This window comes from Harpia harpyja, chromosome 1 (assembly GCF_026419915.1).
Source record: "Harpia harpyja isolate bHarHar1 chromosome 1, bHarHar1 primary haplotype, whole genome shotgun sequence".
Classification (NCBI taxonomy): domain Eukaryota; kingdom Metazoa; phylum Chordata; class Aves; order Accipitriformes; family Accipitridae; genus Harpia; species Harpia harpyja.
This window is the reverse complement of record NC_068940.1, coordinates 11,999,450-12,013,198: the sequence shown is the minus strand read 5'-3', so window position 1 is coordinate 12,013,198 and position 13,749 is coordinate 11,999,450. Positions and strand designations below refer to the sequence as shown.

General features: G+C 44.6%; 1 protein-coding gene across 6 annotated transcripts in view; it reads left to right on the top strand.

The window, feature by feature from the left end:
* Window positions 1-13,698, top strand: part of RREB1 (ras responsive element binding protein 1) — a 127,461-nt gene extending 113,763 nt beyond the window's left edge. For 5 of the 6 annotated variants that reach the window (XM_052776920.1, XM_052777018.1, XM_052777192.1 and 2 more), the window contains 2 exons: window positions 6,033-6,779; window positions 9,935-13,698. In XM_052776920.1, the coding sequence (XP_052632880.1) occupies window positions 6,033-6,779; window positions 9,935-10,455 (1,268 nt within the window). In that variant the 3' untranslated portion in view covers window positions 10,456-13,698. The remainder of the gene's footprint in view (window positions 1-6,032; window positions 6,780-9,934) is intronic. The other variant, XM_052777376.1, reaches the window with a different exon arrangement.
* Window positions 13,699-13,749: the final 51 nt, after the last annotated feature.

Here is a 13,749-nt window from a genome sequence, read left to right as displayed (position 1 = left end):
TGATCCCCCAGAAATCATGTGAGTGCTGGGTATAGAGGGGGACTTTTTGTTTTTCCAAACTGTTTTAGCTGTTTGTACCTCTGAACTACATTTATGGGTATTTCCTAGAGGGCAAAGGGCTTGAAACTGCATTTTCAGTGTCAGGCAAAGTTTAACAGCCACTCCAGAGCTGCAGCTCAGGGTAAAGCAAGAGTTGCTTGCTGCTGGGGGTTTGGCCTGAGTGCTAGAGCTGTTTGGAAGATGCTGAGGAGATGGTGTATAACTTGCTGATTGCATTGCCAGCTCTACATCAAACTGCCTTTCTGCTAAACGGTGAAATTCACCATAAGCTAAAAGTCTGGGTTTTTTCCCCTGCCCCTTCAATGTAGATTTCCACTTGGTAGGTGCAGTCAGAGCTAGTCCTGAACACTCTTCTTTGTGTCAGTGACTTCAGCTCCTCTCTTGAAGGTACTAGGGGATCATACCTTGTGTCAAAGGCAAAAAGTGGGGTTTTTTTGCAGAATTGGTTTTCTCCTTTTCCTCCAGATATATTCAGTTCCATTTACTGTAAATAGTCCTTTTGTATCTCGAATGTTTTCATTTCAAAAGGCATGCAGATATGACCAAAGCTTCCTCAGCTGTGGGCTAACTAAATATTTAACTTGTGTGTGTGCATGTGATGTAATGAAGGTGGCTAAATTTTAGTGTTTAGAGTGTTTACAATAAAAATGGACAAAGATAACCCCCCCAAATTTTGCAGGTTGACTCCTCAGGTTGGAAAGATGTTCTCCAGTTTGTGGATGGAAGTAAAAGCAGCGTTGTGCGAGTGGGTCCAAAAAATCCAAAATTTACTAGACTGCTGCCACCTAGTGGTGGCTGTGTCTATTGTAAAATGTAAGACTAGCTGGGGTTATTTCAGTTAATGTGGGGAAAATAGTAAATCGTCGGCTCATCTGACTGATAATGCCAACTGCTTGTAAAACATCCATTTCCAGTGCTTTGTCTGCTCCAATTTTGAGCATTATTTATGCGATGGGTTTTCTAACGCTTCTCTCGGGATGTCAGGAATGTTTGGCAATAAACGCTTGCTTTAAAGTCACAAAATAGTTTCCATTACAACATCCTGTTTTATCTAACAACTCCTTAGCATCTCAGGCTCTACTCTCTATTCCACCTTAGTTCCAGGAAAAAAGAAAACCACGGGAAAACAGAATCAAACCAGCAACCTCACTGCCTTGATCTGTATCTGCTCTTTAATCTGAAACTTTCCACATTTGGTGTGTCTCTTGGTAATTCGGTTTGTGTTTCTCTTTCTTGCCACCTCTTTCTCTTTCTTTCTTGCCACCTATAAAAGATTAAGTGGAGTCTTTTGACTGGGCTGACTGAAAACTGCAACTTGAATTGTAAATAGACTAGAGCAAAACAGTCTTTTCTTTCCACAGTTTGAAGGAAAAATGATTTTGGCTGCAACTATATAGTGGTTTCTTTCATGCAAGCGGAAAAGTTTTTGGATTCTCAGATGGAGTCCTTGAGGTTTTGCTTATGAATATATCTCCTGAGAAGTTCATTTTTTCCCAGGAGCTGATGAGGCAGCAGCTGAGCTACCAGTGGTTGCGTGTTGCCTTCCTCTGTACGTCCTTACCTCCCTGCTCGTCTTCTCTCTCTCCCTTACCTTGCCCATGTTCTTTGACTCTGGTGTCAGAATTGACATCATCAAATAGTGTCACCTTCTTATCTTCACTTTGGGGGAGTGACACAAACTCTGGTTGTGCATGACAAGGTAATGTATTCTGCTCCCACGGTTGCTGAAGAAGTGGCGGTGGGTGGGAGCCTTGGCAAGCAGACCTCTCCACTCTTGTCCTCTTGACTTGCTGAGCGTAAATATCTGTGGGATGACAAACAGACCGGAAAGCATTTTACAACCTTAGTAAGTGAAAGATGGGAAAGGGGTGAAAGAAATGGCAGGCCTTTCCTGCGCATCCTGCTGTCCTCACTGCCTGGATGCAAGCAACTGCTCTGCACTTGCAAATCAGCAAAATTCTGGAAACACGAATTACCTGTGTGAGAGGAGCTTGGCCTTGTTGGAGGGATGTTTGCCCAGATCTGAAGGCTTGGTCAAAATCCTCCTCCTTGTGTAAGATACAAGCCTGCTGGAGTTGTATGGCCAGCAAGGTTTCTGTTGCTGCACGTAGGCATGTAAGCAGGGAAAAACCAGTAGTGTAGGCCAAGACTAACCTCTGCTGGAGTGGATGGAGCAGCTGCCAGTGCGAGACTACCCTTGGAGCCGTCCCTTCCACTGCGGGAAAAGTCCCACACCAGACCTGACATGGCTGTCTTCACGACCATCGTGTTTCCCACACACCTTCGCAGCTCCCCTTCTGCTATTCCAGTTTGGCTGCAGCAGAGCTGGGGTGATTCTCACCCATCCCCAAACAGCCAGGGTTTGTGCAAAGCAGCTCGCTTTTTCACCAGCTGCAAAACCAACCGCGCAGGTTGGAGGTAACCACAGAGCAGCTCGACTAGTCGGGAACTGCCGCTTTACGATATGCATGAAGTTTCATAAGGGGCCTGTGAAACTCTTTCTCGACGAAGAAAACAGCAAGTCTGGTTTGTGCAGGTGAGAAGGAAGAGCGCTTACCCAGGCACGTATGCGTGTCAGCATGTTCACGGCTACATCCCTGCCTGAGTTTTGAATGTGTTCATTTGGGGGTGGCGGGCCAGCTTTGGAAGAGAAAGCCTGTGTACATCTGTGCTCCCGGGGTCTGAAGTGGTCTTTGCGCTTTGTGAAGGCACGTTGTTTAAACTTCGCGTTTGTTTTTCTTGGTGTCGACCTCATCTGTGTGCCTGTGTTAGTAAGGCAACGCCACTTACCTGTGGACCACCTATGCCTTGGAGCGTCTCTCTCATGCTCAGGAAAATGTAATTGCAGGCCAGCCATGCAAGAACAGAATAACAGGTGGGAAGGGGCCGAGGGTACAGAGGAGAGGAAAAAAGGAGATAGGAGTTCAGGTGTGATTCATTGGAGGATGAATATACTATAAGAAAAAAAGTATAATTTTGGAAATACTGGAAGCAGAAGAAGAAAAAGTTAGGGAAAATCAGGGGAAAATTGGGACCTCTGCATTTGAGAGTTTTAAGACATTCTGGTTTTGGCTTGCTCTTACTTGAGCGCTACCAGTGTATATTGCCCTCGTTCACTTTGCTCCTGATATTTCCTGTTGAAAAACCAACTTATTCTACATCCGCTGTCTTATGTTTGGTCAGCAAAGAGTTACAAAACATCTCTCTGGGTACAATAAAAGAGGAGCTCTCCCCATCTCTCTCCATCTTGATCTCCTCGTGCTCTTCACTCCTCTCCATCCTAACAGAGCTCACATGGTTTCCTGCGCCGCTCCCTAATGACCCCCCTCCATGCTGTGCTTGCGGTTTTTCTTTGGCCTAACGCGCGTCCCCTCGGGGAGTGTTTCCTGACCTCGCTGGGGATGGGACAGGGTGGCCCACGCCTGCCAGGAGGTGCCCCCCACGTTGCTGAGGATGAGCACCGATGGCAGGGGTACAGCAGCCGTTGTAGGTGCTCTCTGTTGGTGTCACTTCAAGGTCTTTGCGCCTCGGAGCCGCTTTGCCGCTCCGTTTTTTGTCTTTGTCCGTCATCCACAGATACGTCTTTGTGATGGTAGGAACCAAAGGTGGCTGGGGAGGAAACTCCTCTTCCCTCTTGTTTCCCTTCCCCCCTGCCCTTGGCTTAAAGGGAGCGGTGACTACAGGGTTGCTTCAGTCCAACATAAACCTGTGCTCTGGGGAAAAAGACCCTGTGTGAATGTTAGGGCTGTGCAAGGGCTGGGGCAGGAGTGGGTGGCCAAGGAAGGACAAGGACCCTTCCAGCAGCAGCAGGGAGTCACATCGATTGCCATTAATCCTTCCTTTCATCCCCGCTCTCAGGCCAAGGCGAGGCGCTGCCGGTGAGAGCCAGATGTGCTCGTCCTGCCCCCAAACGCGGTGTGTGGAAGGAGGCGGCAGGCAGGAACCCATAGCCATGCTTCCTTTTTAAACGTCTCCCCTGTGTAGGTACGGCCTGGCTTTGGCTTCTGGGCTCGCTCCCTTGCCTGTGCCGGCAGCTGCGAGACCCGGCTACCTGTGTGTACCAGGAGCGCCGTGCATGGGCCCGGTGTCTCATACATGCCTGGCTCCTGTTTCTCTGGGTTGTGGAGCAGTGCTTCCCCTTAATTATTATGCATTGACATTTCAGCTTGATTTTTACAAGTGACCTCTTTTTGTTTGTAATAGTTTTCTTTTTTTTTTCTTGCGTTAATATAGCTAAGAGATAATCAATAAGTCAAAACACAGAATTCAAATGCAGATTCATAGGGCACTTGTAGGTGACCTTTGTTTTCAGAAGCCCACATCCTCAAATTCTCTAGCATTATACACAGATTACGGCTCGGTTGCATGTTTTAATGGACAGATAATTACATGAGCAATGAACTTTGTGGAAAGCTTTTGTGTAATCCACTGTCTATGTAAACGGATCTGTTTTGATTAAAAGGCAAGATTATTTTTTTTGACAGGTCACTTCTCCCCCTTCTACCCCCCAAGAAAAAGCGTATCGAGGATTATGCTCTATTAAGTGATTGTTCACGATTACTGGAAATGCTGCTAAGCTTTGACATTTGTCTAATGGCCATTTATTATCACTTGTGCGAGGAGGTGGGGTCAGTGCAACTCATGTTGCAAGACTACATTCAGACTACTAAGTGCCTGAGAACTATGTTCTTATCTTCTGTCATTACTCCTTGCTTATGAAAAAAGCCTGTATTAGGAAATCTAAGCAATTTGGAGACAAGCACATGTACTATGTCAAATGGAGAACTTAAACTGCTCTACTAGAGTTTCTAAATCCCTGTAGTTACTCAGCAGCTATTGGGCTTGCAGATGAATGCTGAAATGCCTGGTAGGTTGTGTGCTCCCTTGGCTGCATGCTGTCAACAAGAAGGAGGTGGGGTGTAAGATTTAAAGCAAGGAAAGTTTCAACTTTCAGAAAGCACAGTTTGCAAAGTTCATGTCCCAGAACGGTTGCTGGAAAGTGGCACTGGGGATGCAGTTAACATGCTGTGCATCATCGTCAGCTTTGGCCTCCAGATCTAGTCCAGCTTGTTTCCTATTTACAGGTACACTATTTGTGTAGACCTCTGAAGGGGTACAGCTCCAGCCCTTTGTTCTCCTTAAGCACCTTATCTGTTTTAATTTTTTGGACACATGTTACATCTTCAGCAACATTAATGCTACAAACTGATAAGGAAGCAGAGGAGGTCATTAAGGTGAACATCTTAGGCAGTTTTTGCCTTCTTGTTGGAGTAATTGTGGAACAGCGAAGGGTACTGCCTGTTACTGCATCTTGGCTTTATGTTTTGGTTCCAGGTGGTGTGTCAAAGAGTGTGTGTCAAAGACCCACATGTGGACGAACTTCTGCATCTTTTGCTTATAAGATGTATACCCAACTTTTTAAACTGACCTCTGTGGTACTGTCTGCAGTAACCTTTAACATTTAATTGTACCAGTTGGTTGCATGAGGCCTTTACATTCCTTTTGAAAAGCATTTCCTGCTACTTATAGATTAGTTTGATTAATATGTGGATGTAAGTTACTTGAATCTACGTCCATATTTTTCATACATGAGTTTAATACATCCACGTGTCTCTGGAACGGTGTATTTTTAATAGTAGTGACCTCAGCTCTTCTTTGGTGTCTCAGCATTTTGTGCTCTCTGGTAAAATTGCTAACATTAAAAATGACTTCAAGAAACTGCCAAAAATGTGAGCGTATTTTGGAAAAGAAAGCATTTTGTTACAGATTTTTAATCATCTTGTTAATTGGGTTCTGCGGTGTTTTGATGTCTTTTCAGCTGTAAGTTACTGGCCTGGGTCACAGATAAGAGAAACAGATGTCGGGATGCTTGATCAGAAGCAATGCTTGTGGGTCCATGTGCAGCCTTACCACTGGTAGTTGTGAATTAGCAGAGAGCATCCCAGTGAAAGTTTCTCTCTGTTTGCTTGCAGACAGCCAGTCTGATGCGGAGGCACTAGCTACAGGAAACGAAGTCTTGGACCTGACCTCCTGTGAGAAGGAACAGCCGGAGGAAATAACAGAGCTACCAGAGAGTGAATGCGGCCCCAAGGAGGAGCAAAAGGCTGACTCCCCTCCGGCAGAAGAGGATGCTGAAGAAAAAGCGGATGGATATGAAGAGGGCCCTGAGGAAGATTCTGTAAGTAACAAAAGTCTTGACCTCAATTTTGCCAGCAAATTAATGGACTTCAAGCTGGCAGAGAGTGACCAGAGTGCAGGCAGCAGTTCTCAGACTGAAAGGAAACATGCCTGTGACATTTGTGGCAAAACCTTCAAGTTTGCTGGCACTCTTAGCCGTCACAAAAAGGCCCACACTCGTGAGGACAGAAAGGATGAAAGGAGCAGTGAGGATGAAAGCAAAAGCATTCAGGATGATGCAGGAGCTCCCTCGATGCAGGACTGTGGTCTTGAGCAGGAAGAGTCTCCGATGGACTTGAAGGTAGTGGAGTCTCCTGTGGACTGTGAGGCAACAGGAAAGGAGAATGAAGAGAGCGAAAGCATCTCTGAGGGGGAAGGCACAGAGAGAAAGTCCACTGAGAAGAGCAGTGATGACAAAAAACCAAAGACTGATGGGGCTAAGAGTACTGCAAAAGCAGACAAAAGAAAGAAAGTCTGTACTGTGTGCAACAAGCGTTTCTGGTCTCTGCAAGATCTGACGCGACATATGCGGTCTCATACAGGTAAGAGGAGGCTTGAGGGCAGAACAGGTGATGAGCAGGTCTGCCACCAGACTGAGGCATCTGCTCTGTAGGTGCACGATTGCTGCTAGCACTTGAAGGTTGGCAACACTGCTTTTAGTCCTGCAGGTATCTGCAAGGTGTATCCTCTGCTCCAATGCCCCATGCTGCATACAAAGCCTATTGAGGGAGCAGGAATTGCCACCACTGCCTTATCTTCAATTCCCAAACTGTTTTTCCCCATGCTTGCGTGCAGAGTTTAGAGGTGAAAGCAAGTGTGGAGATCCTGGGAAGCTGTTCTGTCCAGCTTCCGACTCTCTTCTTGTCATGTGTGCGTGGCTCTACCTTTTCCCAGTATTTTGACGAGCAATGGAGAAACGTGGCAGTATATGATACGACTTCATCTCTGAGTGAAAGTTTAGAAAGAGAGAGCCTGGTTTTGTCCGATTATCTAAGCCTGGTACAGGTAATGCGCTGGTGATCTGCGTGACCTGCTGCTTGAGAGAAAAGCAAAGCTACAGTGGGCACCCTGCTCTTCATTCGGGCTTGGGCAGGGAGGGTGGAACACAGGTGGTAAAACGCTTGTCCCGTGACTGGACTCGGCAGTTAAAATACGTGGGATTGCTTTATGCGATACACAGTTGGTAGCAGTGCCTTGCAAATGAGATGAAGCCACGAGCCAGCTCAAAGGTGAATTAATCATTCATCCTTATTAATGCGTCCTTATTAATGATGCATTTTACCTGTTAGCGAGCTGCTCTGACATGGGAAGACTGGTGCAGTTTGACATTTTGTATCTTTTGAAGGTGATCTCTGCTGAAGACAAGGTCTTTGTGATTAATGAAATATTTGTGCTGTAATGGACAGTGATGTTTAGTAAACTACACCAAAGCCTAGTGCCTTAGCCAGACTTTTTACCCTTCTAAATCATAAATATTGACCTATTGAGTGCAAAATTGAGCTGTTTTCTTCTGGCATTGAGCCACAAGTGAAACAGGTGACAGGTCCCATTCTTGTGCCTATTTTCATACTAACTCAGAAGCTTTGGGAAGATGCTAATATCTAAAGTACTGAGCTTTACCCCCAAATGATGTGTGCCCGTGGTTATTCCCATACCATATGTTTGAATTGTTTTCATTGCATGCTGAGCTATGTGGGCCTTGTCGGTATGTTTTTTTCCCATTTGTTTCTCTTTCTTATTTGACACCGAAGGATGTTTTAACATAGAATAGGTGTTGAATAGGAACCTGGGACAGTGCTTTCTTCAAATCTAATAAATGTAAATACCACCTATCCCTGCTGTTAGTTCAACCCATTTTCAGCGGAGGATTTTGCCTCAATACTGTGGATTGACTCACCTCCTCCTTCTCTCCTTCCCACTTGTTCAGTTATATTGACAAAATACTGTCAGGTTGTAACGTTGCTTGTACTTCCATTTTAATGTGTGGGTTTTTTTAAAGATAACTGTAAGGTTTTGGTATTTCTTTACTGAGAATAGGAAAGTTTGGAACACACTGAAGTATACAAGAAACCTCTGCTTGCCTACTGAATGGCAGTTGGGCTGGAAATGTTTCGTTTTCCCTGTGCAGGCTGCTTCCGTGCAAGCAAGTAGTTGTGGGGTGCTCTGGTGCTGCATGCCCAAGCACAGGGTGAGACACGGTGCTGCATCGGCCACAGCCAAGTGCCAGATGGGCAAAGGCTGTCGGCTGAAAATACTCCTGGGGAGCCGTGCCCTCCCTTGATAGCAGATGCCAGAGCAGGGCGCTGGAGAGAAACGTTTGTGAGAAGCATGAGGCTTCGCACAGACAGCAGGACCTACTTGCACATTTCAGCCAGCCACCTCAAGTTTGTAATTGGTTTTCTTTTAATGATCCCAAGTGTTATTACAAGTGAGAAAGGAGCCGCAAGTGTCTTGTTCTGTATGGTCATTGACACAAGATGGTGTCTTGATGGAGTTGCAGCACTGAAAAATCTTTAATAGATGCAGTCGGAAACAGAGAATGCAGCGGTCAGGGTGGGACCTTTGGTTCTTCAGGGCAGACAGCACCTTGGGGCACTGTGCTTGGTTGGGACTTTGGGGGAATTTTGTCTGTGCGGCTGTGGTTGCTTTGTTTTCTGATGAGTTCATGCTTAGGAAAGTATTCAAGCATTTCGGGTGCAAAAAGCAGCTCTGAGATCGGAGCAGACTACCTGGTGATTACAGCAGAGGATGCCTGCAGCTGCTCTGCGGCTTAAGATTGCAAAATAAGAGGAAGAATTTTGTCCTCCGAGTAGCATTTCTGGAATGGGCGTGAAGAGTTTTTTTCAGGGGCTTTCACATGTCACTCCTGTCTTAAAGCACTAGTGGGCTGAGGAACACCAGCAGCTCTGTAAATAACATCCTGAGGCAAGCATTTTTCACTGGGGCAGTAACTTTTGATCACCTCTAACAGACACCTCCCGTGTCCCATGAATGCCTGACAAGTTTAGGTCCTTTAGCTGCTCTGTGTCTGTGTTGAAACATGGTGATACTGTCTTCTGCGTCACAGAAAGAGGAGGGGGCTGTTCTGGCAAGGGTAATTCCTGACATCCCCTCTTCGACTTTGGTGATTAACATGCGCATTTCATGCTTGCCCACGTGTCAGCATCTAAGAGAGAGGGAGGCGTTTTCTCATATGCTGTTTGGTTCAGTTTTAAGTGCTGTTGACCACAGTTGCCTGGGCAGTATCCTCATCCTTCCATCTCAAGTCCTCTCTCTCTCCGCATGTATGAGGGGCTGACCTGCAGCAGGGAGCCCCCGTGGTGGGCTGGTTTCACAAAGGCTTTTGAACTCCAGAGGACGACTGCAAACTTCTTCCAGAAAAGTTGCTGGCTAAATTAGATGGGGTGCTAACAAGCACCTGGGGCTTATGGTCTTCCTCCCTCCTTAGTGCAGGGTCATACCAAGCTTGTGGAAATCTCAAGACACTTAGTTTTGGTTTTTCATTTGTGCCCCAACGGATTTATCTGTATTCCTGCTTGCATGCCATCAGCTAGTTCAGAAGCAAAAAAACTGCATAAACACGACATCCATGTTTGATATAGGTACTGAATTTCCAAAGTGTTCTTACGCTGCTTAAAACAAGAGGGAGGCGTGTTTGTGACCTTACGGCTGACTTTGTGTATTAATTCTCTTCTAGGTGAGAGACCGTACAAGTGTCAAACCTGTGAACGGACCTTCACTCTGAAACACAGCCTGGTTCGTCACCAGCGCATACACCAGAAAGTCAAAAATGCCCGAAACCATGGGAAGGAGAGCGACAAGGAGGAGACCCAGTCGAGGTGTGGAGAAGACAGCGAAAATGAGTCTAGCCACAGTGGCACCAACCCCATCTCAGAAAACGAGTGCGACTCCGTGGGGGGCATCGGTAGCCATGCATCCCTCGTGGGAAGCCGAAAAGAGTCCCCGGCCAGCACGGTCAAGGACTCCCCCTGCAGAGAGGAGAGGCCGAGCGGGCGAGGAGCCAGCACCTGCCTCACGGAGCCCACCAAGAGTGCACAGAAACAGACCGCAAAAGACCAGGAACCTCGGGGTAGCTCCGAGCACGAGAGGCCCTCAGGTTTCATTCAAGACTTGCTGGAGATGCACAACAGAAAGTCTCCCATGAATCACATCCTTGCCTCTGCAGACAGTGCGCCTCAGCTCTTGGGGGTTGAATGACTTGCTAGGAGGTCGGACCCGTCCCAGCATGGAAACTGAAGCCAGCAGAGCAAGGTTTCTGGAGTCTTGTTCTGGAAGAGCGACCTACAGCTGCGGGGAGAGTATGGCAGACTGGATGCGGTGCCATATGCCTTTCAGTATAATAATGCAAGAGACTACAGTATATACTGATTTGAGTGCCTTACTACTTTATTAGATCTTTTGGTATTATAGATTTTTTTCAAAAATGATTTTTTTTAATATTTTAATGAATTATTTGGAGAGGACCTTTTTCATTTAAGCATTAATGTTACCTTTTGTATTGGTGTGCGTGAGCTTGTTCTTGTATATCTGTGATAGTCGCTGTGTTTGTTCTCTGAGCTGGAAATGGGGGCAGTGGGGTGGGAGGCCCTTGGATACCACAGCCAATAACTGGAAGAAAAATTATGTGAATTTCATATGAAATAGTCAGAGGAAATGCAGATGAAATGTTGATTTATTGTTTTTTCTCAGTAGATGTTCTTGCGTTTGCCACATGGTGGAGCATTAAGCCTGTTCCAGGCCTGAACAACGTGGCAGTTGAAGGTGTTCAAAGTGGTTCAAGCCAAAAGCAGGAAACACAACGAATTTCAACCTCACGCTTGTTTCCACTTTTCAGCATTAGAAATGGTCTTCTAAATCCTAGGGGGTTTTTCTGGCCGTCATGGACTGAGCGTGTATGCAGAGAAGAGTTACATAGCAACGTAACCTATGGAAATTATGCACCCGCTGTTATATATGTTTGATTTGCTTCAGTATATTATTATTATTATTATTATTATTTTATTATTATTTTATAAATCCATCAGTTCGCTTGTCTCTGCAGTCAGCAGAAACCAATGGGCAATATTTGCCCACGCAGATGTATAACGCAGCTTGGATCCCCTCTCAAAATGTTTTTGACTTAACGCTTTCACCAGCTCCTCTTCTTATGTTGCAGCTCTTCTACTGTACTTTAAATGAAACCCTTCCTCTGACCGGAGAGTCAAATGGAGGCCAGCGAGGTATCATCACACCTGTACAGGGGAACATCTCACTCGTGGTGGGGTGCGAGTGCGTGCGTGTGGGTGCGTGTGCGTGCGTGTGTGTTGGGGGGAGAAGTGTGCGAGAACGAGGGGGCTGTATAAGGCCCCTCCATGTGCACAAGAAAGGCACTGCGAGTACCAGATTAATCTCGTTGCAATCACAACGGTGACAGCGTGTTACTTAGAGCAAAGTTACTCCGTCTTCCAGTTGAAAGCAAGCAAGAGAGAAATGCGAGCCTTACCGTCATCTTGCTACTGTCATGTTCTAGAGCAAGAAAATACTACTGGTAATAAAACTACAGATATAAGACATGTTAAAAATAAATAAAATAAATTAAAAAAAAATTCTTCCTGAGATTTTGGGGTTGATGCTTGAAGACTTGAGGTGTGTGTCTAAATTTCATATCAATAATTTAACCCCTTTAATGCTGGCAGCTGGAATTTCTCCATATGGCTCCTGTTGCCGGCAACAGGCGACACTCCAGCCGCCAGTATTGAAGGGGTTAAGCGAAATGTATCCTACTGTAGCTGCGCATTTTTAGGAGTGCCCAGCGTTTTTGTTGTCCTTGTTGTTGTTGTCCTTATTGTTGTTTGTTAATTGTCCTTCAGTCATGACCTCTGGGACAGACAGAGCCATAATAGCGTTGCCGGAGCCTCACTGTGCTGTTCCACCACTGCAGACCCCCAGCCCAGCCCAGCCCGCACTGTGACCCTCCCTCTTCCCCCCGCAGAATCGCTTTTCCTGCTCTCACCAGACATGGAGGAAGTGGGCCTCGGACCCAGTCTATATTATATAATATATATATATCTATATATATCTATATCTATATTAAAAATTCTCCGAAAATTTCTGGAGACTGAAATCTCACTGTCCAGAATTCAAAGGAAGAGAAACGTTCTCGAGTAATATTCTTGCGAATAGAATAAGAAAAAAAATGGTTGAGGTATATGTGATTTCTATTTTTTTCGTGTTTTTTTTGTTTTTTTTTTAAATAGGGATGTTTGAACCAGTTCGGAAACAAAGCTAACGCCAGATATAGATAAATCAGTCTCAACCAATGATTCATTTGAAGCTCTATCCAGGTGCATTCTACTTAATTAAAACCAGTTCACGCATCCCTTAAATTGTTATTACTATTATAATTATAATAATAATTATTATTATTATTTTGGGTATTTTTGGTTTTTGTCTTTTGTTTTGTTTTGTTTTTGTTTTGGTTTTGTTTTTTTTTTTTGCAACTCTCCACACTAAACTGCGCAATACTGTGGGGGAGAAGCCATTACTAAACTATATGCTGCAGAACAATGTAGCAAGTAATTAATTCCCAGCAGCCTGCCGGGACATCTGCTAGCAATAATCACTATTGATTTAAAGCTTTATTTAGCCTTTATCTATATCCTAGTAGAGTATAAGGTCTTGCCACATTTTATTGACATTTTTATTAGTTGAGTTTGACTGAGAACTGTTGCTGTTGTTGGGTTTTTTTTGTTTCCCCTCCTCCCCCAATATTAAACTGTGAAATTTATAATGTGTTTAAACTATGGGTGAATCTTAGGCTTTAGTTTGCATGTTCAGCTAATTTGTCTCTATACGATTTTTGTTTGAATCTTTTTATTTTTTTTTTCCTCTCTCAGGGCTTTTACAAAAAACAAAAAAACAAACAAAAAAAAGGATCTTCTGAAATTCTTTTGCCTGAGTTGCAATGGACTTAACATTGAGATAATTCAATCACTACATTAAGCACTTGACTGTGAAAGCGCAAAAAAAAAAAAATAAACACAGGAAAAAGAAAAAAAAAAGAGAGAACCTTGTTTGAGGCTGTTGTGAAATAACTCTTGGGGGCTATGTGACAGTCTGATTCCATTTTCAGAATGATTCATCATCTTCTCTTTCCTCTCTGTATGTCTCCTTTCTCTCTTCTCTCTCTCCACGAAGGAAGTTTAATCCTAGTGATTTCATCCCATGCAGGAAACAGTAATAAATGTGTAGAATTCATATTTTTCTAAAGGGAACTTAAACTGCTGCTACGAATTGTGTACAAGACTGGTTTATGCCACATGAACAGAGAATCACACATTTGTTTTGGTACTTTTATTCCTCTTTTTATTCAGTTGTACAGTACTTCCAAATTCAAAATAAAAAGTAAAAGTTGTTCTGTATCAAACCATCTAAGCAATAAAATGTTATATTTAAAAATTATAGGTTACAAAATGGACGTGGCTCTTCTTGTGGGTTTGTTGTAACTCGCTT